Genomic DNA, 27,522 nt, shown 5'->3' with positions numbered 1-27,522 from the left:
TGAAGTTTGTGATCACGTTTATTGCTTCTGTTTACTGTTCTGGGGACACCACCGAGCAGCAATCTTGAAGAGGAGAATAAGAAGAGTGTCTTTCTACTGGCTGCAGTCATTGCATGCAGAGGTTTGTGATTATGAACACCATGGCCTGAACTTGACATTGCCTCAGAGTGATGGCACTGCTCCACCTCCGACGGCATGTAGTGGAGACACCAGAAGGTGAAGAAAAATATGCAAGGAATATGCGGGGGGGGGGGGGGGGGGGGTAAAAATGAAAATGAAATGAAAAACACACAAGCAGTGAAGCAACAGTAATTCACACAACACCGCAGATTGTGTCTTCTGTTGTGACAGGGGCTTCTAGGAGGTGCTCAGCAGAGGTTTGCATTATGTCGTAGTGTGTGTTTGGCCGTGTGTGTGTGTGTGTGTGTGTGTGTGTGTGTGTGTGTGTGTGTGCGTGTGGAGCTGGGGAAAGGGAGAGGTGCAGCCGGGCAACAGGGATGTCGGGGGACAGTGGGGTTACTGAGCAGCACCGCCGGGGCATCGCGCTGACCAGTCGAGAGCCATCACTGTTGGGGGGGTGGGGGTGGGGGGGGTGATGAATGCAGAACGCTGAGCTTGTCGTTTTAACTCCCTTTTATACATGTTAGAAAGAACACACACAATGCAAAATGCTGGCGGCACTGTGGCAGTTATAGCTATTGTGCACAATATATGTGTGTGAATAGTTATGAGTGTGTGTGCACTGTGCATGTGTGTATTCAAATTACACGGCTATAGAGACTGACTGCTAACATGGCTTTATTTTAGACTTCAATACAGTGTACACATGATATACCTCAATTATTGATATCAATACATAATAAATATACTGTTTATCATATTAAGTTCAGATTTTAAAAGATCAATTCATCCAAATTGTAAAAAACACATATATCTTTATATACTACTGGTGGTTTCAAGGGTTAGGGTTAGAAGGGTTAGAATTGTTGGAATTTCCCCTCGAGGGACGAATAAAGGAATATTGAATTGAATTGAATTGAATTGAATTGAATTGAATTGAATTGAATTGAATTGAATTGAATTGAATTGAATTGAATTGAATTGAATTGAACTGAATTGAATTGAATTGAATTGAATTGAAGGGTACTGGGGTGGAGACAAATATCGCACTGGAGGGTTATTTTTTTTTGTAATTTGGGTGAACTGACCCTTTAAATGACATGCAAAACATATTTTAAGACTAGACAAACAGGGCAACTTATACCAAAAACACACAAACATGAATAAAGGTTTCATGAAGCAAAAAGTAGTCTCTTACACACTCAAGCATGCATGTACACACACACACACACACACACACACACACACACACACACACACACACACACACACACACACACACGTATGCTCATTGTATTCCGTTATATTACAAAGCTTATTTCCACTGAAGTTTTTTTTTTCTTTTTCTGGAGAGCCATTACAGAGGAATGAAGGTCCATTTGATGGTGAATAGGAGGCGTTGGAGAAGAGACGGACGCTAACAGGCACAGACATGAGAGAGATGTTGGACTGATTGAGAGCATCATTGAGCCCACAGTGCAGGGCAAGGACCTCTTTAGCATTTCAAAGCATTCACAGACACGAGATGCAGCTGAAAATGACGAACATGAGGGTGTTTTTCAGCAGGATTTCAATGAGTCTCCATTATATATTCTAATGATGTGCAAATGCGAAAGTAACAATACTGAATCTCACAATATTGGCGACACCTTTACGTACACTAATAATGATACGAAACCAGGAACTCAAAGGTCACATTCAGCGCCTTTAAAATGCAGCTTCCACATTAATTTCTCTCCATGTGTTGAACAAAAAGCAGCAGGCAGAATTTGTAGAACATAATGAATCTCCAGAATGAGCTGGTAATGTTTCAGTGGAGGGACACTGAAAGGGTTACTCACTGAAATGTGCCAGACGAACACAGCAATCGCCTGAACGCAACCTTCCCTTTGTCGCCTGTGCAACATGTGAGTTTTACATTTAATGTGGTCACTTGAAAAGAAAAAAATGGACATTGTTGGAGACATTGCACATATTTTCTCCTACAAACAAAGAGCTGAATTCACGAGCAATGAAACATACCCTCACTCAACTAAACACACTCAGCGGTTTTGCTGCTGCGGCCTCACTTTTCCTGGTATGACCGTTACCTCCTGATGGCTAATGTTAGCTAACACTAGCAAAATTTAGATAGATGTTGCTATTAACTGATATGACATTTAACACCATCCCATTTCAGGTAGTGGTACTTTGGTGATGGTATTTTATAGGGAAATATTGTAGTTTTAACCACATTTATCTGTCAGCTGTTGTTAGCATATAAGTTTTTTCGATTCCATATTCAAAACAAAAATTATGTCTTTTTGGTGTAGAAATCTTATATCACCAAAACACTGACTGACTTGACTGACTGACTTTTAGACAATCCCTGATATTCAGCTGATGTTAATGCATCAATAATAATGTCACCCTCGATGATTGTTCAGTTCTACCACCTGAGCTACAGCCACCCTCAGATCTCTTCTTGAGGTCTTACTGCTTTCACTTAAGGGTCTGTCCTCATCACAGGACTGGAACTATTTATAACAAAACTTTAGTATTGAATCACTGGCAGCTTCTGTTTTATTTTGTGTATTACACCATATGTTATTAATATTAAATGAGCTCATATGTGAGAAGTCAATGCACAGCTCCTGCCTTTTCTTTGGTCCCCACCACAGTCAAGCCTGATCTACATGACTGATGAACTGCACACTATGCATCTCCATAAAAATGAATATGTGTTTCTATGTGTTTTTCATGAAAGTGTCCTCAGTTGTTTTCCTGTTTGTTGGCCTGCTTGGGTCTCATGGCGTTCTGTGTGACTGTGGACAGTGATGATCCGGTCATGCTGGTCGTCTCCACAATCTCGATATCCTTACAGGTCAGACATGCGACCAGCTTCTGGCGAGACGCGCTGCGTGCAAAGAAGAACTCATGGGAAACTCCGGCCAGTATGGCACCAAGCACTGGTCCGATCCAATAAACCTGGAGGGGGCAAAAGAGAAACTTTATCTCTTTATCTGGACGATCCAGCAAACAGACAACAAATAGATCATTTAGATTCAGCCTGGCTTTACAACTTCATGCCATTATAAGTAGAAGTATTGCATTCAGATTTTACTTTAGTGCAGAAGTATTAACAGTATCAAAAGTACTTGTTCTGTAGAATAATGGAATATATTGACATGTTTTTATAAATGACAGGTGGAGCAAGTTTAAAACAACTTTCTATTCAGTCACATAGCAAAGTCCAGTGGTTCCCAACCCTAAGGATCAGGCCCCTCCATAGTCACAAGGTAAATCTAAGGGGTCGTGAGATGATTGATGGGAGAGGAAACGAGGAAAAAAAATCTGAAACACAAACTTCTATAAATCTTTGGGATTTTTCCTCTAATCTTTGCCTTTAAAAGATAAAGCATTTACCACTTGTAGAGGGTGACAAGTCAGCAAGAATCACCAGCAACCACTGTGTGATCTTTAACAATAAATCATATATTCTAAACTCATATATTCTATATATATTCTAAACTCAAGATAAGTGTAGTAAAAAGTGCCACAAAATTGATCTTAATTATAGTCCTGGAGAAAATGCACTTGATATTTTCCAACATTATACTTAACTCAGTTAACATCAAACATGAATTGCATTTGATAATTCAATACATGTTATCGCTCAGACATTGATTGAGGCTCTCTCTCACCCAGTGGTTTTCCCAGAAGCCGGTGATGATGGCCGGACCCAGAGAACGTGCAGGGTTCATGCTTGCACCAGAGAAGCGTGCCTGACAGAAAAAACACACACACACACACACACACACACACACACACACACACACACACACACACACACACACACAGCCAAATGAAGTGCTATTTATCCTTTTCTTTACACTTAAATTTCTATTGGGTTTTCAGATCTAAAAAACAACAACAGGATCACACAATCCACTTTTCCTATTTTCTGTAAAAAAAAAAAAAAAGAAAAGAAAGGAAAAAGAAACTCTTGGCAGGTAGGTCAATTTTTCCATTGATTAAATTTCCTGAACAGTTTCAAACCATTGGCTTTTTTCCCTGGAGGGTCAGCTGAACACCATTTTCTCATTATAACTTGTTTTTGCTGGCTGGAGGCACATTTCTCACAGGGTATCTTTCTCTTCTTTGTATAGCCTCCTCAGTGATACCTTGTTATGTTATAAGATCCAGGTTAGATTATTCCAGCTGAAATCTCTCTGTACTCTTGAGTTAGTGGTAGTACACTGTGCTCTACGCATTTTGCAATATTCTTAATCTAAAATGTTCATATTTAGCTCTGATCCCTGTTTTTTATGTACAGAGTTCTGCATGTTTTCAGTCGCTTAACTAAATCACTTGTTTTGTTGGTCTCCTAAAGGGTTTCTTTGGATAGCAGTGGAAACACCCTGGACAAACTGCCAAACTGCCATTAGAGACAGTGTCTCACACATACAGGTCCAGTTTAACAAGCCTGCATATCTTTGGATTGTGAGCTGAAACACATGGAAAATTTAAGTCATTACTAATTTCAGAGAGACTGAGGTTCAACAAAAAGGACAGATTTTCTGCAAGACACTAGCGTTAACCTTTTAGTTATCAGGTCATTTTCCAATGTAAAAACTTACAAACTTAGACTCTTTGGCATAAATTAGGATTAAATTATCATATACACGAGTTGACTAAATATGCATTAAAACATATTAGTTTAATAGCACACTTCCCAGCAAGTATTGTTTTTGTGTTAAAACTCTCCATGGAGGCCTTTTTTGTTTGTTTCTGTTGCTGCTGTTGCTTCTTTTCTTTAAAACAAATAGCCACCATTGCTCCAAACTGCTGATCAGCTGCAGCAGCTTCAGTATTTAAAAAATTAAGTGGACATCAAGTTAATGAACTTGTGACAACAAAACTGACAAGAAAGCTCCGCTTACGCCTATTAGCACTCCAGCAGTGTGTGCTAATCCAATGGCCAGGTTTCCTGGTTCTGGGCTTTCCCTCCGCCGTTGATCCTCCACTGAGAACACGGTGAAGACCATCTGGAAGGTGCACAAAACCTCTATGCCCAGAGCCTGACCTGCATTCAGCTCTATGGGAACCTGAGTGAGGTAAAAGAGCAGAAAAGTAAGAAAAGTATCTTAAAGGCAGAAATATTCTGAGAAGATTCACAAAGTAACCTGCTAATAATCTGAGAACTGACCCTGTTGACGAAGTGGTCTGCAGTGGTTTTGAGCGGCAGGGCCAAGTAGAGGGCCCCGGCTCCCAATGAGGCCCCCAAACACTGTGCAGTGATATAAACAAGGGCCCGGAGAACATCCAGCTTCCGAGTGGCCAACAGAGACAAAGTCACAGCAGGGTTCACCTGGTCAGAGAGCACAAAACCATGCTGTCATATAAAAAATATTCTGAATATTGAAAAACAGATAACATAAAAATGTTGCCAGTGGTGGGAAATAAATAAGAGAAGAAGTAAATTCACTGAAGTACTTTATTTCTATTTTATGCTACTTTATACTTTATACTGACACCTGTAGTTACAAGTTACTGGACTAAACTAACTAACAGTACATAAAGCAGTTTAAAAAGTTAATGAGTGTTTTTAATTTTGATCATTTAAGGACATTAATTTCTACTTATACTGAAGTAATGGATCGCAGCACTTCTTCCATCACTGCTCCAGCAAAGAGTTCCTATTAAGACCAATTGAAAGAAAGAAAAAGGAAAATTTTAAATGAGTGTGTGACTATGAGGCATTCACCTGTGCTCCACTTATTTCTCCAAAACAGTGTGCCAGCGCAACAATCGCCACACCCACTGCCACTGCTGGGTACAGGGGTCCCCCAGGGGCCTCTCCAGGGCCAGGCACAGAGGCACCCAGCACGGCGCTCACTAACACCAGGGTGCCAAGCAGCTCTGCAAGCATGGCACGCCAGAACTGCCGACTACGTAGCTCCTCAAGGAAAGGGGACGTAAACAAAGATGGTCTAAATTTAGTTCCATGGTCATAAACATACTGAGTTTCATGATGTGATCACATAAAGCCTGATGAAAACTGTAAAATGCTGATGATTATGTTTGTCTACCTCTTCAGACAGTCTTACGTCTGTTAAAAGCTGTAAAACAAGTCAAAGATGCCACAAGAGGCCTTAAACACATTATTTGGTCGCTATGTCTAAAACAAACAAGTCAACACTGTAACACATTCTCCATGATGAGTTCAGGGATCAAAAATGGATTAAAAATGTATCAGTTGTCCCAAAGTTCTAATGCTTAATAATCGGGCCTATTGTAAAGTTCAAACAGCCATAAGATATAAACACACAAACAGTCTTTGGTGAAAACAGTGCTGGTTAAATTTGGAAATCATGAGAGATTTATACACTGATGCAATAAAATAAGATGCTTACCTCACGCCACGTCATTTCCAACTCGAGTTAGCTGTCCTCAGGGGTTTTCTTTCCGTGTAGGTCCGTCTATCCGTCCGCTGTGTGTAGCTGACAGGGTCTGAGGGCTTCAGGGTCTCTGCTACATCCCTCATTAACCTGTAGAGTCTGAGACGTCCTTTGATGAGAGCAGCCTCCCCCCTCTCAGTCTTTCTCTCTCTCTCTCTCCTCACCCTCTCCTTACACCACACCTCAGGCCCTATCAAGGCTTCCTCTGCACCAGCATTAGTCAGTTCAAGCCCTTGAAATACATCTCTCCAAGGTTGTATGCGTAAGACCCGACCCTCCCAATTTTCCTCCGACATGTCCCACTGACCTTGAGCAATTTCATGCATCTTCAGAAAACTACCAGGAGCCTGTCGCTTATCTTCAAACTGAAGTGATTGTGGCCACTTCAGATTGTTGCACAATGTCTGGGTGAATGGAGGAAACATTGCAGTGAGGACACAAAATGATATAACCACTTACAGAAAAGGACTTAGAAGCACTGGTGCAAAGGTGGGTCACTTCAGCTTAAGTTGAATAACAGTAACATCTGCCAGCTTCAAATGTTGTCTTAGTGTTTTAATATATGAGACACATAATTCAAAGCTCAAAGAAATTAAATCATCCGTCTGCCGGCTATACACAAAAGAAGCATGAATGGCCTTAAATGTAAAAGTCTAATGATGTTCTCTATTTTTCACATGAAAAGAACAAAACCAATAATGAATTCATTCTAGGAATAAGTATTGTCTGCGTTGTCTCATGTTCTTTATTCCTATAGCTCTTAAACTCTTAAAAAACATGAGTGAGACTGTGCCACCAGCTGACATGTTCCCTCATTACAATGGACAGTGGGCGCTGTAGGCCTCATTTATTTCAAGTCACTTCCTCCTACACGGTCCTGCTGCTATACTCACTGAAACACTGAATGTGTATTAACCCACAGCTGAAAATTGATCTCCAACATATGTAAAATTTATTCCTTTTTCACCAAAGCTTGATAAAAACTACAGTGTTGCACTGTCTCTGAAAAATACTGTGCCTTTTTTTAAATGAAGCTATATTTTTTGCTACGCTAGCAGCATGCCTCTATGGATGTTGGTTTGCTGGTCCACTGCTTTGGTCCGGACTGAAATATCAACAATGAATTTTGGTTACCCTCTGAATGACTTTTCCTGTGGCTCAGAATTTCTGTTTGTCCGATACTTTGGTTAATGGCTAACTTTGTGTTAAGTGCTAATCGTCAAATGCTAGCACGCTAATGTAAGATGGTGAACATGGCAAACACTGTAGCTGCTAAAAGTCACCATGTTAGCATGGGTGTTGTGACCATGTCAGCATGCTAGTGTTAGCACAGTGCAGCTATCATGGCTGTAGACTTCTTGTTTTATTAAATGTTTGCTTCTTCAGTGGAATCATCAGGGAGGTAAAATCAGACTTAGGTATTGTTGGTTTTTCATGAAATTTGTTGACAATAATAAACTAAGTATCACCTGCCTTATCAACATGCCATACATACATACAGGAGTTTGATATTAGCATAGCCTAAAGATGTTTGTGCCTTTTCATGTTGTCTCCTGTTGGGCTGAATTGCGTTGGCGTGTCCTCAGCACCTGGCACACATTACTGCTGCTCAGCCTGATTTTCATATCAAGAAAGGGACCATTAGTGGGGAGAGAGGACCAGACGAGACGACGAGACGAGAACACACCACATCCTCTGCTTTCAAATGATCTGTTGAGCCACAGGTTGCATTTCAGCGTCAGATAAATATGACTCTTCTGTCTGTCCTCTCATGCTCTATGTGCTGGAGGGAAAAGACGTTTTCAAAAGGTCCAGATTTGAAGTCAGATGGACAAGGAGTTACATGTTAAACAGCAGCAGAAATACAATTAGTATTGAACAAGAGCAAGTTTTTATGTACAACCACATAGAAAACTGCCTGTTTGCTTTTGTTGACACTAAACCCAAACCTCTTGAATATGATGTCCCCCCACCCCCCTTTTATTCCTTCCAGAAACTACTTGTGAGGTGCTGCTCCGATCACCATGGGGACAAACTCTTTCATGATGCTGTTGCCATAGAGCCTATTGTGATGCTGCATCTGTGCATGCTTTTCATTTTCTCTCTTTGATATCAAACACACACACCTTGTGAAGACGTTTTGCAAAACAGAAAGAATTCCTCTGTTTAAATCCAACTGAGAATAATCACCTCGGCCCCGTGGGTGAAGCAACAATGGCTGATTTGCAGCATCTGAACACTGATGTTTTAAATGTGTTGCCATGTTATTTTTAATACATATGGATGAGATGTTTGTGGCGATATGGAGATGTTTGGAGTCCGAAATGATTCTCCTGACCCTCCAGGCATCAGGGGCCCTCAATCTGGCAGACCGAGTCCAGAATGAACTGGTTGGTTGGTTGGTTGGGGGGTCGGGGGGGTTGCTGGCGTGCCCCATTATGCCGTGGATTACCCCCTCCTCTCCACGGCAACTGTTAAACTGTTATCCCTCCTTTTGTGGGTTAAGCCCAACTGTGTGGAGGTGGATGGGCGGGGGGCACACTGGAACCCGCTGGCGTGGGGAGTTTTCAGCCCCCTCTGCCCAGAGTGCTGACACTGACACAATTTCACACACACACAAATATACACACACATGCACACAAAGTGCCAGCTCAGGGATTTGAGAGAGCAACAGAGGGCAAAGGGAGAGATGCGCTAAAAGACAATATGCACGTTTATATTTTTCTGATTCTGAGCATATCCGTGCTTTTTGTTTCAGATGCTTTGTAGATGTTAAGTGTAGAATAAAAGTGTGTGTGTGTGTGTGTGTGTGTGTGTGTGTGTGTGTGTGTGTGTGTGTGTGTGTGTGTGTGTTGTACTTGAATCTACCACTGCAGAGCAGCTGGGAGTGATGGCAGGACGTTCCCTACAGCATGTGCCTTAGACAGGACTCTCCAGGGAGCTGCAGAGCCCCGCCCAAATACTTCAGCATTATTCCATCATGGTTGAGGTCTCTTCTTCATCTATGATGTGACATATTGCAGTGGGCTTGTCTTGTGATATACAGCGAGTGTTAGTAGAAGTATGAGGTAAGTGGACGATGTGAGACTATTTGAAAAATGTCACCTTTGTTTCAGGGATGTTGTTGTGTTTCTATATTAAATAAGCTGCTCACTGTAAATGTAGCATAAACCCACTCTCATAAATATTTTACAAATACTAGAGTTTCATATCAGTAACTGGTACTGAAATGTAGGTCAAAGAGATGTTTCTACCACTTAAACTGGAATCCACATTATATAATTAATTCCTTAAGTAAACCTCTTTCTTATTAAGTACAATATAATACTTGCAGTTCTCATTCATATTCATGTCTTGGGCTGCAATTTACAATCATTGACTCAGAAAATAACAGGCAGTTTAGCCAATGATTAAAAAAAATAAATCGTTTAGTCTAAAATGTAAAATAAATTTTGAAAAATGCACAACTATTCAGAGACTCTGTGATGTCTTTAAATGGCTTGTTTTTGTCCATCTAACAGTCCAAAATTCACAAGGTTTCATCTGTCATTTATGACAAAAAAAAAAAAAATTACAAATCCTCACACAGACGAACCGATTTAATCAATTCTCACAACAGTTTCAAACTTATTGTTGGAGCTCTATCTGTACCATATATGGTCGACGTATAGTTGCATTCATTAGTTGTAGATTTATGCGCAGTATATTCAGTAACTGGATACATATTTACCAAACCTCTCAGTGGTGCTACATCTGCTCCTGCTGGAGTTCAGTTGCCATGTTTAGCATGTTCATCTGTTTCTATAATTCTGTTCAGCCATGTTATCCCAGCATGCACTGGGAAAGTAGGCTGGGCACGCCACAAACGTCTATTGCAGGTCTGAAACAGTTATGGGGACTGTATGTTGCCACATGGCTTAACCTGCATGTCTTTGGACTGTGGGAAACAATGAAACACTGAAGGGGGACTCTGAGTTTAAGAGAAACAAAGATAGGAGGCCAAAGAGAAAGAGGAAAATACTCTCTACTAGATGTGATTTTTATTCAACTCACAGTACATTCTACAGATGCACACGTGTTACATCACCTTAATACAACAGAGTCTTGTAATACCTCCTCTTAAAAATGATGAATTGGTCCTAAAAATATAAAGGAACAAATTTAAAGTCACCAAAACTGTACATTATTAAAAATTCACTTAACACCACATTTGGTTTTCATGTCTTTTTTTTTTCTTTTTTGAAAAAATGTCTGTCCCTTTACGTGTAATAAGGAACATCAAAGTTATTTCCTATCAACGGATTTGAGTTCAGTGTAAGAAACACGTTTAAATAAAACCCAGACTGTGGAGTCATCCTGTCGCCTTCAGAGCACACCAAGCATGCCGCGCAATATCGTACATTGGCCCTTGTACAGCACAAAAACCAATAAAAGGAATGTAAGACAGAAAACCAGGCAGGGGTGTGCCCAGTACCTCATTAACAGAGCTCCTTTAAAATTCTACTCATTAACATGGGAGGATTTTAGCCTCACACATAACCAGCTTTACATGTTTTCGCCTTGCTAGACGAGCTACAGACAAACAGAGGAATGAGTGTTTTCAGCGCGGATCAAATGCTCAACTGCAGCTTTGAAGCTGCAAACACCATCTCGTCTTGGGGTGATTTTATAATTACATGAGTAAAATTTCAGTGTGAGCCGTGTTGCAGTAGCATCCTTTCAGTTGTATACAGTCTGTGACACAGATCAGGGGTAACTAGCTGACTATTTACTCTTCACAAGAAGGACAGTGAAATATGAGAGTCTAAACCCAGACTGACTGACCGACACTAAAAAAAATCCTCCAGTTTCAGAAACCAGTGTCTTTCACACAGCAGCAGAAGGTGGGTATGTGTGTGTGTGAAATCATGTACATGTTTGTGTGTTGGTGAGAAGTGTGTGTGTGCGTGCAAGACTTTAAGTGGAGGTTATACAACGTCTACTTGTGACAGTCCAAGAACAGATTCCTTTTAGTTTAACTGGCCTTTTCATAAATCGTCTAGACATCTCTATAAGGTAATCTGTACACATTCACTACAAGCTATTGCTATTAAATAATCCCAGCTATTGTAATCTTTATATATATTTATATATAGAATATATAATAAAAATATATTGAGCAAAAAAATTACTTCTCGGCATAAGACCACATTACATTACGTTTCCATTTAACAGGTAAGAAATGGCCCGAGCTCTGTGAAGAGTTTTGATCCATTTTGTCGTTGAGCGGTGCTAAGCAGGTCCAGAATGCAGCAGTTAGGCTGCAACAGCGTGATCTCTCCCTGACCTTCAGTGTGACTCTGAGAGCCAAAACACTCAGGGCCTGAGGCCAGGTCATCGTCCCACAGCGGGGCTTGACCCAAGGCCTCGCTACGACATGGGGCTTGGGGAAGGACGTGACAGGAGAACGCAAACAGAAGATGAGATGCTGAGGTGAAGATGACGAGACATTAAAGGAGGAAGGAAAAGTGAAGAGCGACGTGTTCTCACCCTCTGTGATGGGGAATGGGTACAAGTTCAAGACAGTTCAGCTGTGGGCCTGGAAAAAGATTAGGCCAGTAGAGGAAACAATAACAGACAAATAGCCAAAATCTATACATATATACCTATACATGAGAGAATACACACAGCTGGAAGAACCTCCAGACAGTCTTAGCAGAAATGGAGAGAGCATGACTGGGACGGTGACAGCACCAACAGTATACAGCCCCACCATCAGGGGGAACGTCGTAGGCTCCTATTTGTCCCTATTTGAGTAGAACTCCGCCCAGCGGCTCTCAAAGAAGCGCCTCATGGCGTGTCCCGCCATTCCCACCTCCGAGGTGTCCTCGTTGAACAGCTCACAGTTGTTGAAGACGAGCTGAGCGTCTGCTGCAAACTCTTCACAGCTGCAGTACCTGAGACGAGGAAACGGAGGAGATACCGATGTTAAATGGAAGATGCCTGGAGAGCCTCCTTTCAAGCACACGGTGACAAAAATATTCCCTCAAGCAGAGCAAGATTATTTCTTTTATAAATGCGGAAATGTCTATCTTGCAAACTTTTCTGTTCTTACAAGCTGTTCTAAGATTGTATTGTGTACTAGAGAATTAATGCTTTCTACACAGAGTGTGTGGGTTTCAGTGAAATATTTAGCCATTTTGTACTTTTGATATTTGTGATGTATTAACCTCTTGTCTGTGGACTGTTGCTTTTTGTAATGGCCAGAGCAAGATTTCCACCTTTCCTCAGGTAAGGTGTGCATAGAGTGAGAGCTACAATAAAGCTCTTACCCTCCCTGTAGCAGTCGTTCTCTCATGGTGAGGAAGTCCATGGGGTTCTTGATGATGCGGCGGTAGCCTGGCACCAATCGGGGGTTGACAGGTTCGAGGAACGGCCAGGCATCAGCATGAGCCTCCATCTCCATCAGAATGATCCTGGCAGGAAATAAACAAAAGAAATCCATCACAATATAACTGTCAAAACAAACGCCAACCTGTATACGTAAAAAATGGCTTGATCTTGTTGTGTAGCGTTAATAAGTTAAGTGACGGCGATAAGGTGGGACTCACTCGCAGAAAGTGAGGTCAGGCTGGTTGCGGGTTGTCATGCGACGACGTTTAGCAGCACTTCCTTCTCCAGAGTTACGGGAAGATGAGGAGGAAGCCACGGTGTCCTTGTACCGCGTCGCCATGCCGCCACTACGTCGTGTTGTCATTTCATCTTCAGAGCTGTCGTCTTCATATCTCCTCTTTTTCACCCTGGTCCTCTTCTTGCATGAGCGCGGTGAATCACTTTCATTCTGGGAGACACGGTGAATAAGGATTCAGATGATGCGGAACAAATTGATCAGATACTCAAACGGTTCAGATTTCTATCCAGTTAAAAGTTGTTTCTCAGTCTAGAATCAAAGGACGGGTTCTGACCTCAGCAACACAGGTAGGACAAAACCAATCTCCCTCTGGCACCTGGGTGATTTTGGGCCTCAGGCAGTACATGTGGCAGCCACGATCGCAGCTGTCACACAGCAACAGGCAATCATCGTTGTCTCCCTTCCGGCAAACCTGGCAAGTCTAAATAAAATCCAGAAAAGAAATCCATATTATTACAATGAAAACACTTTTGAATTTGGTTTGTGCAGAGCGCTACCAAAAAAAAACTTAAGTACACCCGGGCTCAAGAACAATCTTGTAAGAAAGTTGCTTACCACTTTAGTCACAGATCTCTCCCAAGCAATGGCCTTCTCCAGCTGAAGTAAGCACAGACAGACCTGGGGAGCGCTGCGGCAGCGATCCAGAGCCTGTCGCCACGTCCGTAGCCGGGACGTGATCTCACTTTCCAGACTGAACAGAAGAAAATCATAAGAAAATGAGGTTTAAGTATAATATAAAACAAACTCACCCACTCCCCGCCCGAGTCCAAAGAAAGCCCGGGCTTCTCACCTGAAGACGTCCATGGGATGCTCTTCTCCTGGGGTAGGGGTGAGAGGAGCGAGGCGCATCACTTCGGCAGGGTTCCACAGCGGCTCCTTCAAGTAGCGTCTCTCTATGTTGCGCTCGAGGTTAGCCAACCGGAGCACGGCCAAGTCCAGCGGGTGTGTGGCGATACGCGGCAGGCCAGACCACTCCCTCTTAGTTCGCACAATCCAGTCATCATGCGGGTCAGTGTCGTGTTCATAGTACTGCAGGTCATCACGTGTGGAGTCTGGATCTGGGATCGTGTAGGGCTTAAAAAGGGAGATGAGACAGGGAGAGTTTAAGTATCAGTGAGGAGTTACACACAACTTAATTTCAGACAAAAGAATTGTGAGAGATTGTTTTAATTCTTACCTGAAATTCTGGCATCGGTGTCTCCGTGTTAGATTCAGCATCACTCACAACACTCTGGGGAAGTGCCTTGAAGAGACACAGAGAGGATGTTTGAGTCTTTTCATATTCTTGTGAATTGGAAACAACACACGCCACAGAGTAAGCCCAGTATGTCAGTATTTAATCATTTGTGTTGGGGTTAAAGGTTAAAGTATTTTTCGGGGTACAACTCTATTAGAGATTTTAACTGTAGAGGAAGTGGAGTAATTACGAGAAGAGAAATGGGGAATAACATGCACAAAAGGTCCCTGGCCAGACAAACTGTGGACGTTTTGGTTCATGGTAATAAACTTTCCATATCCTACTTGTGTCAGTTACTGTCAAAGTTTGCAGCATGCAAGTCCCAGTATTATCTGTTTTTCCTCATCTTAGAATCACATCAAAAAGCATAACTTATCTTGTTATTGTGGTTTTAAAGAATCATTAGATTTTTATTTCACTTTAACTCGAGAAGCCATTGTTTTGTCGTGACTGGATTAAACAGACGATGTGAAATAGTGACACACAAAAACAAGAAACTGAGGTGATGTCTCACCTTGAGATGGAGGTCGGCGGCAATGACCCGCTGTTCCAGGTCCTCCACCCACTGTAGGGTGCTGATGTCAGTCTCCATTGCCTTCTCCTGCACTTGCCAGGGCTGCTGCAGAGCCTCCATTAGCACATCCTTTTCCTCTACTTTCAACTCAAACAGAGGGTCTAGCCAGACACAACACAAGAAGAGTTGTAAGGAGAAAATAAGAGGGCAAACATGCAGAAGGAAAACAGAATGACGCACAATGAGGTTAAATGAAAACATTAGTTGGACAGAATGAAAAGCTTACCGTCGATAGGTTTGGTGCACATCTCGGCTAAGCTCTCCATGTGTTTGGCCAAATGCTTATGGAGCACCTTCTCCCTGATGCCCCTTGGATGGAGGGCCTGTAAGGTGTGATAAAGCTCCTCTGGGTCCTTGATCCACCACCAGCCACGCACCATTGCTGGAAAAGAAAGACAACACATCAATGACCGTGACATTCAGGTTTTCTGTGCGTTTTTTAAAAATGGCTCAAACACCCTTTTTAACCAGATGCTACTTACATGCTGGTATGGGCTTGACCACCAGTTGCGTGAAGTACTGCTGCTCGAGCTCTTGGAACACGGAGTTGGGTGGTCGTCCACGGCGCTTAGCTGCAGCTCCTCTTGGACCTCTGCGGGCGGGACTACTGCCTCTGCTACCTCTCCTTCGCCTGCGACCTGGCCTGGCGGGGGTCGTTGGAGCAGGTGTAGCTGGAGGAACGGGAGCTGGAAGAAGCTGAGGGGGTGCTGGTGGGGCGCTGACAAGACCAGCAGCAGCAGGGGATGTAGGGGGAATGTCCTGTGGTGTTGCCGGAGTCACAGAGTCAGCAGGAGCCACGGCAGGCAAGAGCGGGTCCGGCTGAGAGGCAGAGAGAGATGATTTATTTAAACACTCTACAGAAGACTCAGTGTGCCATTACAGCATAATTAAATGTATTTATGGTTATGACTGTGGTAGCAGACCTGCAGGAGTGGAGCAGCGAGCGCGGGCAGAGCACTCGGGATCTGAGGAAGGAGTTTAGGAGGTGAGCTGGGCGAGGTGGGTATCTGGGGCTCGGTCAGAGAGTTATCATCACATGGTTGTTTGGGGAGCAGGTTGAACCACTGTCCCTGTTTCTCTGCCATTTCCTTCACGCTCTCCTCTGGTCGATTACCCTCTGGAGCGTCGCCTGCTGCAGAGCATGTGCCGTTGGTCACCGCTTCCTGGGACTGACTGAGCCAGCTCTGGAAAGCAGCCTGTGTGAGATCTTGCGTGCCACTGTTGGGTGATCCTGGCCCTTCTTCGCCTCCAGACCTGACGCTACTTCGACGCCGGCGGCGAATCTTTGCCGTGCGGAGGTGAAGCTCCACTTCCGGCTTGATTTTTCGGGGCCGCCCTCGTCCTCTTGGCCTGCTCATGAGGGATGCAGTGCCAGGGAGGGGGTCCTCCTCTGGAGAGAAGGCCTGGGATTGGGTGGGGGTCGCGGAGGAAGGAGAGGAAGGTAGAGTAGGGGGAGGAGTTGTCGGCATGGGGGTCTCCTCAACTTTGGGCTCCTTTTTGAGGAAGTTGACAGGAACCTCGGCTACAAGGACATCTCCAGAGGCTGCACCACAGAAATGTGAGCAAAGTTTAGATGAAGATCGACAAGCAAAGAGTTGTAAAGCCTAAAAAAAGGGAGGGTTGATAATGATTTCAAAATTATTCTCAGACTCACTCAAAAGCTCTTCCGGCCCCTCGACCAGAACTCCTCCGAGGTGAGGTAGCACCAAGTATCTGCGCCGGTAGCGGTCCTGGCCCAGCAATGTGGCCCGCATGGAATGAGACGACTGTAGCAGCTTTTTGCGGAAAAATGCTTGGCGCTGTGGAGATCCAACGGAAGAGGAATGTTTAACATGAAGCAAAATAAAAGCATAAAGCGCTGCGTCTGCGTAGCATCAGGCTTACCTTGGTTAGCTTATCTATCTGCCTTTCAAGCTCTGGAATGCTGGCATTAGTAGGGCTCTCACTCTGTTACACAAAAGGTAAAAAATTCATTTAGGAATGATCCATTTCTGATACTGAAGAAACACTAGAGCAGATACGTACATCACTGAGTTTGGGCTCTTCTTTGCGTACACGGCGGTTGCCCCTCTCCACCACCAGGCCACTCTCCTCCAGACTGAGGTTCTCTTCCTCGGCCACTCTGGCACTGCGCCTCCTCTCCTCAAAACACAGCTCTTCCTCTGAGCGTCCTGTACGACGCGCTAGTGCCGCCTTCAGTCTGCAACGGAGAAAACAAACGTGCTTTAGTTACAGAGAACAATCTGGGAATATTTCTGTATTTGAAGAGAGAAAACCATGATCTTACTTGCGCAACTTCCCCTCAATTATCCACTTGTTCTTCCTGTAAGTTGTCATGTTTTCCATTGTGTTGTCAATGTCACTGAAATATAAAATACACACATTAGTGATGTAAAAGATGTGGTAGTAACAAACTTTTAAATTCAAGAGGAACCTACAGAACTAATAATGAGCTCTTGTTCTAACCTTGTCACAATGTTGCTACTGTTTAGCTCTTCCACCAGGAAACCCAGGATGGCTGCCTTGGTATCAGGAGGCAGGGTATGAAATGTTTTGGTCCTCATTGTGTTGCACACTTCTGTATCATAACCGTGAGATTCCATGAAGATGCGAAGTACTTCTGAGACCGTGCTGCGCGTCAGCTCCAACTCAACCAGCTTGTCCCCAAGGATCTTTACTGACTGATGGGGAGGAAAATGTAGATTAAAAAGTTTATAATTTCTTATCAGAAATTGCATTAATGGAGAACATTATTAAAATATATCACGTACCTGATAATAAGATGGCAGGCCTGGATCATGGAGTGCAGCTTCCACCAGCTTTATCAATAGGTCCTGGACCTCTCCTTGGCTGTCGCCCAAGCCTAAGAGGCCCTCCTGCAGTGTAGCGAGGCTGGGGATGTCCTTGGGTACGTTGAGACCGATCAACTTTCCATAGCCATGCAGGAACTCAACCACAGCCAGGCAATGTGCAAAAGCTGTGCCAGACAGAACCACACCCGGGATACGGGACAGCTCTGGCAGGAGCTGATGGAGACAAAAGTCATTTTTACTTTAAAAAAAATTCTCTGCAATCACAGTGCTAAAAGAAACAGTGTCAATAGCATAACTCACTTTGTGGTCAGTGAGGCACATGTCCTCTGTGGGCTTCTTCAGTTCTTCTGCGATCAGCTGCTGCCTCTTCCGCTCCTCCAGACGTCTCTGGGCCTGCGCTCTCCTCTCTGCCGCCCTCTTAGCTGCCAGAGCAGCCTGAGCTGCCGCCTCTGCCTCTGCCTGGGCTTTAGCCAGAGCTTTGGCTTTACTCCGAGCCCCCAGCACTCTCTTACCCTGTGCTATCCTCTCCTCATCAGTCTGCTGAATTTGTGGAGCAGCCTCAACCTTGACTGACCTCCTGCGGCCAGGCTTCTTGGGCTCTGCAGCAGAACCTGATGCCGGCTGTGTGACCTGCGGGGCTGTCGGGTCGGTTGGTTCAGCCTTGAGCTCTAGGCCTTTGGTGTCTTGCTCGAGCTGAACCCACAAAGAAAAGCAAGAACAGGTGGAGGTGAGGAAGAGGTGGTGCTGAGGGAAATGCTGCTAAATCGTTTTGTGTTGAGTGTCTGTCTGTACCTTGGCTTTCTTTTTTTCCTGTTTCATCTTCTTAATCTTTGCATCCTCCCTTCTCTTCATTCTTGCCTAAATAATAAAATGGCAGAAGCAAAATCAGGAGATGTCAGCAAAAAACATCACAACATTACAAGCAGTCTGAACTACATACCTTTCTCTTCATTTTCTTTTTGATTTTTGCAAGCTTCTCCTTTTCCTCCTCAGTGAGAGCTTCTATAAAAAGTGAACACAAACAATTAGTAAACAATGAACACATCATCTGCTCTTAAGAGAGCACATCCCTGTACACTCATTCCTCCCTCCAGTCTACATCCTCTCACCCTTGGCCTCAAGTCGTTTCAAAAGCTTGGCGTCAACTTTGCTGAGGAGGTCAATCATCTTGGGTTTGGGAGGTCTACCAGGGCGGCGGGCCTGCCCTCCCTTCACGCCACGAACCCTGCGGGGTTTCTCTTTATCAGGGTTTGGAGGTCGACCTCGCCGGCCAGTGATGGCCATGATCATAGAGGGAACCTCCTCATTAGCCAAGAGGACCCACTTCATACCCTGCAACATATTACAGAGAATAATGAGTCCCCAAAATGTTTCCCACACATTTCTGCCATATTTGTAATAACCATGAGTTTAACTGTGCGGTAGTGTCAATTCAAATGCTTGACTTTACATGAACAAATGAACTGAGCATTGCTCAGACAAATAGTGTATATGGACCTCAGGACTTTCTCTTTCTTCATAAAAATCTCCAACAGGCATGCGTGGGCTGAAGCTGAAGTGTTCTCTGGTGACCACACTGTCTGTGTGTCTCTTCAAGTACTGGATGAATCAATAAGGAGAACAGACGAGAGAGAAAGAAAACCAGTCAGTGACTTGACATCATCAATACATCTGCCTTGAAATACTATGATTTCAGTAACTTAGTCCTTTAGTCCTTAAGGACTTAACTGAGTCCTTCATGGTTTTGTTTTACAGCCGGGAAAATGTACCTTGATTATTTCCGGGAATTGCTTCATCCTCCTTCCACAAGGTGTGTAATACCAGGTTTCGCCCTTCATGCGGTTCTCCATTTTCTTCACACGAATCTCCCGCTTCCAACTAGAGCGGTGAGAGCTCAGTATTACATTCATGTCATACAGCAGCTTTTAGACACATGAGGACAGCACATAAACTTTGGAGTTAGAATATATGAATACTGCATGTATTTGAACACCTTCCAAAACTAAAAACACAGATCTTGAGATCTGAACAAGATGTGCTACAGAAGGAAGCACAGCTCTTTTTGATTTATTCACAAATTCAGTACTTTTAACATTTTTTTCACTAGAATCAACTGAAAATTAACATGAACAGCATGCAAAAAAAATGCAAAACTGAAATGTGTCTTGTCACAGCAAAGGATTTGTGTGACTTTGTTGAGTAAAACCGAGTTTCGTCAGGGCACTTATCCTGCTAACTCAGACACTGTGCTTCTTGAGCATGCTGTACTGAACATATCTTAACATTAAAAGGTTTTCATATCAAAGAAAAAATACTAAACAGTACAGACACTGAAATCTTAAGTTATGACAGTCTTCTGATATCTCACTTTGCACAGATTTTGATTTTAGAAAAAAAAAAAAAAAGTTTTAACATCTTAACCCGACAGTGACTCTGATCTACAGTTGCATCGACACGCTTTTTTTTTTTGGAAAATAAACAATGTAATAATAAGAATAATAATACGATGAACAAATCTCCACAAGGGAACATTACCCATGCTGCAGTGGGAACTGGACCTGCTCCTCAGTTGCAACCCTCCGTCTGTTAGATTCACCTGTTAATGAAAATGCACACAGCCACATTTAGCATATGACTGTTAAACTAATACACATAATGTTTCAACAAAACTCCATGACATGATGTGAAACCCCCCTCTGGAAACCTGTCTTCTTTACCTGCCGTGGAGCTGTCATCATCATTTTCATCACCATCATCAGCAGTTTTGTCAGCACCTTTGTTGGGTGTTCTTCCCACGTTTCCTTCCTGGTCTTGTTTCCTGGCCCTTTTCGCCTTCTTGGGTTTCTCAGCTGAAGAGGCAATAGCCGAAGCGTTGGCCAGAACGGCTTCGATTGTGGCTGTGATGGGATCGACCTCTCCTGTGGGTGGCCCAGCCTCTCCACACGCATCTGATGTTTCCTTTGCATCCACCTTCACAGACTTCTTCCTCTTTCGGCCCTTGACTCCCTCCTCTTTATTGCCTCCCTCTTCATCAGTCTTCACCTTCTCCACTTTAGGGGTTCGAAACCGAGGCTTCCGCTGGGCCTCCTCTGGAGCTTAAAATAAAAGGCAAAATGAGAAAAAAGTGTTTTAAAATAAAACGCAGCATTTAGCTTAATTAACTTTTGGTTGAAATCAGAATGGTGAATACCTGGAGCTTTTGTCCATATTGCCTTTGGAGCTCGAGGTTTCCGTGGTTTCCCTGGGGTTTTCAGATGCCCTCCAGCAGTTGTCACAATCTGATCAGTTACTGGTTGGAGTGGGTGTACAGCAGGGCCCTCTGCTGGAGTGCTGAAGGCGATGAAGTTCTCATCTCTCATCTTGAAACTTGGGGGAGTCATTGTCTCATTAACAGTGGTCTTAATGCTAATGCGTCCTGCTGAGTCTGGGGTATCATGTCCTCTGAGTTCCCACTCTGCTTCAGATCCTGAGAAGAAACAACATTAAATCATGTAAGCAGAATTTAGAAAAAAATAGGATAATGACAATGACAGAGGATACAGATTACTCTGAAATGAAAAAAATGTCTAAAGAAATTTACTTTTCATGGGAGGAAAGATAAAAATCCATGATGCATTCTACATATCTATACTAATAACCACTGCTTGTCAAGCCATGTGATATCATGTGATGTTTGCATGTACCTTGACGACCTGGCACGAATGAGCGTGAGCTGGACACATCACTTGAGTCGACGGGGGGCTCTTCCATTTGAGAGGTGCTGTTAAGAGAAGACTCCAACATGGAGTCTCCTGTGATCTGACCGTCCTTGGTGTCCTCTGCCTCTGATGTTTCCCCTTCCTTGGTGGAGGCCAACATGTCATCTCTGGAGTCATCCATAAAGGAGCTGCTATCTCTAGTGGTGTAAAATGAAGTGGAGGTTTTCTCTTCTGCATGGGAGGTGCTCTCAAAGCGAGAAGTGTCCTTTCTCAGGTGATAGCTGCTGTCAAAGTGAGTGGAGTCATCTACACAAGAGCTATCATCATCTACAAGAGAGGACTTCGCCAAGATGGAACTGACATCAATTCTAGAAGGGGTGTCAAATGGTGAATTGCCATCAAATTGTGAAGAGTTATCAAAACTTTCATCGGTCAGATGTTCTGCCCTTGTGCTGTGGAGCGGTGAGGACTTTCTGAGTGGAGTCTGCTCCACCATGGAGTCCTCTGACTCACAGATGACACTGCTTTGCATGTGGTGCTTTTCAGAATCTGTATGTTTATTCTTGCACATTTGATCAGGAGCAACTGCCGTCTGCAAGGGTTTCCCAGGATGATCAGTGAGGGATTTGGGTGAGCAAATTTCAGATTTATTAGTCTCAGTAGTGTCCACCTTCTGTGATGTCCTTCTCGTGCTCAAATCAAGCTGAGGGAGGAGTTCCTCTGGTTTTCCATTTCTTTTATCAGCTGATGCTTTTCTATCCTCACTATGTCCAAGGTGCTCTGGCTTGGGAGATGATCGCTTTACAGCATGAGGAGGAGTGGTGTTAGGAGGATGCTGCTCAGAGTCTGAACTTTGGACCACTCCAGAAGAAGTACCCATTGCAGGAGGCACAGACACCAAGGCAGGAGGGCCGGACACGGGTGCAGTCCTGGAGGCTTGAGTGGTTAAAAGAGGTAGGGTAGACAGAGGTCGGACTGTAGGACTTTCATGGGTTGCTAGGGAGGGTAAGTTCACCGCTCCGGGTGGTAATGATGCTGCAGAGGCAGTGGAAAGACCAGAGTCAGCAGCTGGAGGAGTGTATGTCTGATGCTGGGTTGTAGACGCAGGGTCACAAGGGTTAGTGCCAAATAGAGCTTTTGACACAGACAAATGAGATGCAGATGTTGATAAACAAGAGCCAGGTGGTGTTGAGGTTGAAGGTCCTGATACTGACATTAGAGGTGGAGCACGCACTGATGAAGTGGCAGGCATTAATTTTGGGGGTCCAGGCTGTTCACGCTGAGTGCCCGACGTCATCAGAGGTGGCTCGGACCCTTGAAGAGATGAGATGGGTGCAGATCCAGAGTAAGAAGACATGGGCACTAGGGCAGGAGGGGCTGAAGCTGTAGGAGGCAATGAAGACTTGGTTTGGTGAGCCACAGACTCTGATGGAGACGAGACTGGAGGGACTGAAGAAACCACTGGAGGTCTAGACACACCATCAGTTGAAGCAAAAGGTGCAGACAATTTCGGAGGTGATGCAGGCAGGGAGGAGGAAGAGGACCCTACTGACAGATGCTTGGTTCCAGCAGGGGTTATCTCTGGCCTGAGGCCTTGCATCATTAGAGGAGGTGAGGAAAGTGTGGGAGGAGCAGCTGGAGATGGAGCAGAGGACACATTGGGAGGTGTTGAGAGTTGTGGTGGAGTAGATTCTATATCAGGAGATGACACTACAGCAATCCCAGGGGCAGATGTGGGAGACTCAGAGACGGCAGGAGCTGCAGAGACCCGAGGAGGTGTTGAGGCCTTGGTTAGAGATGTTGACACTGCTGCAGGAGCTGTAGCTGCGGAGAGCTGAGACTGGGGAGGTGTATTCATGGACGACTCTCTCACAGGGGAAGCCATTTCTGGACGTTGAGCTGCTGGCTGCTCAGAATGCTGACGATAATCACTTGTAGGTCCCACAGGTTTGGGTTGGTAACTGTCATTTTTAGGTAGTCTTTGGGCAACAGGTGCCCTTTCCATGCCATTATAGCTTGTGTCTACCTCCTTGACACCTTCTCTCGTATGCCCTGAAAGAGAAGAGAATCAACAAAACAAACATTTAGGACAAAGCCCAAAGATATTCAATCTGCTGGCAAGCAAGACTAAAAAGATAATCAAATAATATATCTCATCATAGAATAAAAATGAATAAAAAACCCCAGCAAATCTTATTATCAAAGAAGTTATCAATTAGCTGTTTTGAGCTAAACAATAACAGTTCATACAACTTTATACAGATGCCATGGAAACCTGTAATGCAACAAGGGAGAACCATATTATGAGCTGGGATGGTCAGGCCACGTATGACCAAAGAGGAAGAAGACCATATGACTATATGAGCATCACTAAGCCGGTGACACGAAAGGAGGAAATGTAAAGAACGGATTAATTATGAGGAAATAAAACTGGATGCCAGAAACACAGCAGTGAAGTCAAAATGTAGAACTAACAAATTCCAGGCACAACTGTATGTAATTACTTTTTATGGAGAATGGAGAAACACAAAATGACTGGCAGAATAAAATGATCAAAAAGTTGCAAAAACACATAATTAAGTGTACAGTAGTCACCTTGCATGACAGTAGGTATTCCCACATTACTAGCATGGGGGCTCTGCTCCCTGTTGTGGCCCTTGGGTGATCCGCTATCCTTCACGGTGGATGGTGACATCATTGTTGCTGAGGAAATCCCCACAGGGAGAGGGCTGCCCGTGCCCCCTCTGCCTAAACTGTGGTGCTGTGGGCTGCCACGTGGAGGAGTAAAATTCTGGGCAGCTGGAGGCATTATCTGAGCCTGGCTTTGCGCCTGAGACTGCTGTGGTGGCTGCTGCTGCTGCTGCTGCTGGGGAGATGGCAGGGACGGGTGCTGGGGTTGATGCTGGTAGTAGGGCATCCCATTGGGCATCATGCCATAATGCTGTTGTTGCTGGTGCTGCTGGTGGTGGTGGGGTGGGTGACGATGGGAGTGGAGGTGCTGCTGTGATGGCTGATGCGGGGGCGGTTGTAAGGACTGCTGCTGGTGATGCTGTGACGGTGTAATTCCAGGATGTGCCTGACTCTGGTAGGTCCCATACATATTATGGGAATTATAACTTATCTGCTGTGGGCCAGGGTTATTCCTGTTCCAGTACTGACTCCCAGTAAGAGGCATGTTTGGTGGGCCTGCCACAGGGGGCTGGTGGGAGCTTTCAATACCCCCATTCAGTTGGTACTGTCCATGACCCTGGAAGTGGTGCTGTGACTGAGGCTGCACCATCCCTGGAGTAGGCTGCTTCTGGTGCATGCCATGCCCAGGAGAGGTGCCCATGGCTGGACCATACTGAGGGTGTCCTCCCCACAAGTAGTCATAGCCCATGCTGCTCTGGTGGTGGTTGCTCATGTGTGGGTAAGGAGCTGTTGGTGGGTGGGAACCAGGCACACCGGACCCGAGTACAGTAGTGACGCCATTCACATTCATTTCGCCATTCATATCTGTTAGACGCAGGAACATCAGTCAAGTTAGAAAGGCTATAGTTCGCATTCATTAAATATTATGTTAGACAATCAAAACGAAGAATTAAGAAATCCGGTGGAGGAGAAAGTCAAGTCTGGCTCTATGAGGTACATAAACTTACATCAATTGTAAGTTTCACTTTCATTTTCTTCGTACTCTGATACAGTGCTAAAGGCTAAGAACACTCACTCTTCCCCTGCTGAGGAAAACTCATGGAGGACCCGTTAGTATAAAGAGAATCCCCTGAGGAGAGTTTCAGTCCTGAGTTTGCTGAGGAGTGGGTGCCATAGTTGAAATGATTATTGGACTCCATCTGAAGAAAGAGAGCAGAAAAAAAAAAACAAATACAGAAATTTACACTCTCATAATGAATGTTCAACTTCAGCAAAATGTTTAGAAATTATACAATTCCTTAACAGGGCTAAGACGCCCGTGCGCGATACGCGTCGCCATTAGAATCACAAAGGTATTATTTAATTCATTTTCATTTATTGTGGTGCAGTTTTGATGACACTACGTATTAGGTACAATTTCCTCCGTGAAATGTCAATCCTAATTTATTTTGGCAGCTGCAGCTTGTGAAAGCACCATTTCGTTCCAACAACAACCGTCAAAATGTCGCAGCCAGTAACAGCAGATGCCAGGCCCGAGCGAGCCGTAATGGATATTACTATAGAAGCTCATCATTACCGCTGATGAGGCGCTGCTAGCATGAGCACATCCTCTTCAACCTACCATTAAATGTACGGCCCAGGCAGGCATAGCCTCACGAACGTATTCAAGACCCGGCGGCCTCGGCCAACTAACAATGGAGGGATTAGCGAGAATATTTTACAGTCACTCCGAGGCCTGAATGACTGTTACCACGCCACTCGCTGTTTAGCTGTTCCATACCCTCGTAATACAAAGTAGCCCTCAATGGATACTTGATTTCCTAATTCAACCAGGCCATTGCAAAAGCAGGCGCCGCGCTAGCTAAGTCGCGCTAGCTGCGTTCTCAAACGAACAATTCACTTTAAAGCGCTGCTAGACAGCTGTGCTAACAACCGATACCGTTCACGTTAAATACCATTTCAGCACGTCACGAGATTGTACTGACCGTCTACTTTAGCGTGAAACATCGGGCAAAAATATTCCCTACTCCGGTGCCAAGGTTATTTAGCTAAATCATCACAATAGAACCTAGCTAACACACGCTAGCTAGACAGCTAACAGATAGCATCCTTAACATTTACCCAGAGTACGGTACTTAAGCTGCGATGTTAGCTAATAGCCAGGTAGCAGGTACCGCAACCACGCTGGTTTGGATCCATGGTGCCCATCAGCAGTAGAAACAGCCGCGGATGAAAATAAATATCAGCCGGTCTGTTGATAATGAATAACGTTAACTCATTCAGACTCGCTTGTTAACAGATGGAGGCGTGCTCCCTTTTGTTCACGGGCTAACGTTAGCTAGCAGCCAGATGAAGTTACATTGTTTACGCTGCACGCACACAGACAATTTTTGCAGAGCATCTTCCCACACCACCACCATCAAAAGTTTCGCTGGTATTTCAGTTAAAGCTATCCAACCTTTCAGTCCTTGGATTTCGAAGGCGCGGATGCCTCTAAACCTTCTTCTAAACGGATATGCGGGTGAAGATGGCACAGCGGTAAATAATAAACAACTATTCCCTAACCTTTGGGTTTTAAATTAGCAAACATGGCTGGTGTGGTCCAGTGCAGCCATGATCACAGAACAGAGCGAACGGTAGCAGCGTAAACGTCCCAGAGGTAACCATGAACACATCCGGTCAAATTTACTCACGAATCTTCACAAGAAAACACATAATAATAATAATAATAATAATAATAATAATAATAATAATAATAATAATAATAATAATAATAATAATAATAAATTATGAATGAACGTATTCTCAGCAAATTATTCTTAAAATATCAAAAACCAAAATCACTCATTATAAAAAAAATGAATGGCTCCTGTCAGTTTTTATTACTATATTATTGGCTTTTTTTTTTTTTTATTACTGATGTATAATGTGTGAGTAGCACTGTAATGTAGTACCTTTACTTTTTAATAATGCATTGTATTTTATTATGCTTGTTATATATTCTTTTTAAATCTTAAACTGCAGCGTAACTAACAATTATCTAATATATGCAGTGGAGTAAAAACTACAATCTGAAATTTTGAGGAGTAGAAGTATTTAGCAGTATAGAATAAAAATACTCAAGTATATTAGGCTACAATACCTCAGAACTGTACTTAAGTACATGAGTAAATGTACTTATAGTTACTTTTCACTACTGTTAAACAGTAACAAAGTGACTAATGGCCAATGTGACTACTAATGTGAGTCTATAGCTAGTCAGCTAAGTTCATATCAATTTTTAGTGTAATTATTAAACTAACGCTTAACACTTCCAAAAAACATTAGTTTATATTCCAG

The 27,522-nt window shown here is 43.8% G+C and overlaps 2 protein-coding genes across 5 annotated transcripts; both read right to left on the bottom strand.

Moving 5' to 3' along the window:
* Nucleotides 1-781: 781 nt before the first annotated feature.
* Nucleotides 782-6,787, bottom strand: LOC139335435 (aquaporin AQPAe.a). The gene is made up of 6 exons (XM_070969037.1): nt 6,516-6,787; nt 5,867-6,058; nt 5,309-5,470; nt 5,043-5,207; nt 3,804-3,884; nt 782-3,087 (listed from the first exon to the last, which is right to left on the bottom strand). Exons 1-6 carry the CDS (start codon nt 6,528-6,530, stop codon nt 2,872-2,874), a joined length of 831 nt encoding a protein of 276 aa, XP_070825138.1. The 5' UTR covers nt 6,531-6,787; the 3' UTR covers nt 782-2,871.
* Nucleotides 6,788-10,586: 3,799 nt separating this feature from the next.
* Nucleotides 10,587-26,811, bottom strand: baz2a (bromodomain adjacent to zinc finger domain, 2A). 4 transcript variants are annotated; one of them, XM_070967823.1, is made up of 30 exons: nt 26,642-26,811; nt 25,259-25,382; nt 24,148-25,047; nt 21,538-23,604; nt 21,045-21,320; nt 20,572-20,949; nt 20,390-20,450; nt 19,624-19,732; nt 19,352-19,453; nt 18,964-19,186; nt 18,795-18,856; nt 18,647-18,712; nt 18,155-18,547; nt 17,813-18,067; nt 17,508-17,722; nt 17,329-17,403; nt 17,067-17,241; nt 16,926-16,988; nt 16,696-16,840; nt 15,965-16,584; nt 15,524-15,860; nt 15,268-15,423; nt 14,982-15,142; nt 14,408-14,473; nt 14,021-14,304; nt 13,786-13,921; nt 13,505-13,651; nt 13,151-13,380; nt 12,872-13,015; nt 10,587-12,496 (listed from the first exon to the last, which is right to left on the bottom strand). In XM_070967823.1, exons 2-30 carry the CDS (start codon nt 25,380-25,382, stop codon nt 12,337-12,339), a joined length of 8,130 nt encoding a protein of 2,709 aa, XP_070823924.1. In that variant the 5' UTR covers nt 26,642-26,811; the 3' UTR covers nt 10,587-12,336. The 4 variants fall into 4 exon arrangements, with proteins under 4 accessions (XP_070823924.1, XP_070823925.1, XP_070823926.1 ...); XM_070967824.1 differs by having other exon boundaries at nt 26,749-26,799; XM_070967825.1 differs by lacking the exon at nt 26,642-26,811 and adding an exon at nt 26,305-26,506.
* Between the last annotated feature and the right edge of the window lie 711 nt (nt 26,812-27,522).

Source organism: Chaetodon trifascialis, chromosome 8 (assembly GCF_039877785.1).
Source record: "Chaetodon trifascialis isolate fChaTrf1 chromosome 8, fChaTrf1.hap1, whole genome shotgun sequence".
Taxonomy (NCBI): domain Eukaryota; kingdom Metazoa; phylum Chordata; class Actinopteri; order Chaetodontiformes; family Chaetodontidae; genus Chaetodon; species Chaetodon trifascialis.
Note: the sequence above shows the minus strand (reverse complement) of the source record. Positions and strands in the feature narration are given on the sequence as shown.

What these genes read in the sequence shown, in the direction of transcription:
- LOC139335435 (XM_070969037.1), bottom strand. An exon ending in GAGAAATAAGTGGAGCACAG is followed by an intron (nt 5,471 to 5,866) that starts GTGAATGCCTCA and finishes CTCTCTGACCAG; the next exon opens with GTGAACCCTGCTGTGACTTT. An exon ending in CTGCTGGAGTGCTAATAGGC is followed by an intron (nt 3,885 to 5,042) that starts GTAAGCGGAGCT and finishes TTTTTCTGTCAG; the next exon opens with GCACGCTTCTCTGGTGCAAG.
- baz2a (XM_070967822.1), bottom strand. An exon ending in AGGAAAAAAAGAAAGCCAAG is followed by an intron (nt 18,548 to 18,646) that starts GTACAGACAGAC and finishes TTGTGGGTTCAG; the next exon opens with CTCGAGCAAGACACCAAAGG. An exon ending in AAGAGCCCAAACTCAGTGAT is followed by an intron (nt 16,989 to 17,066) that starts GTACGTATCTGC and finishes TTTGTGTAACAG; the next exon opens with AGTGAGAGCCCTACTAATGC.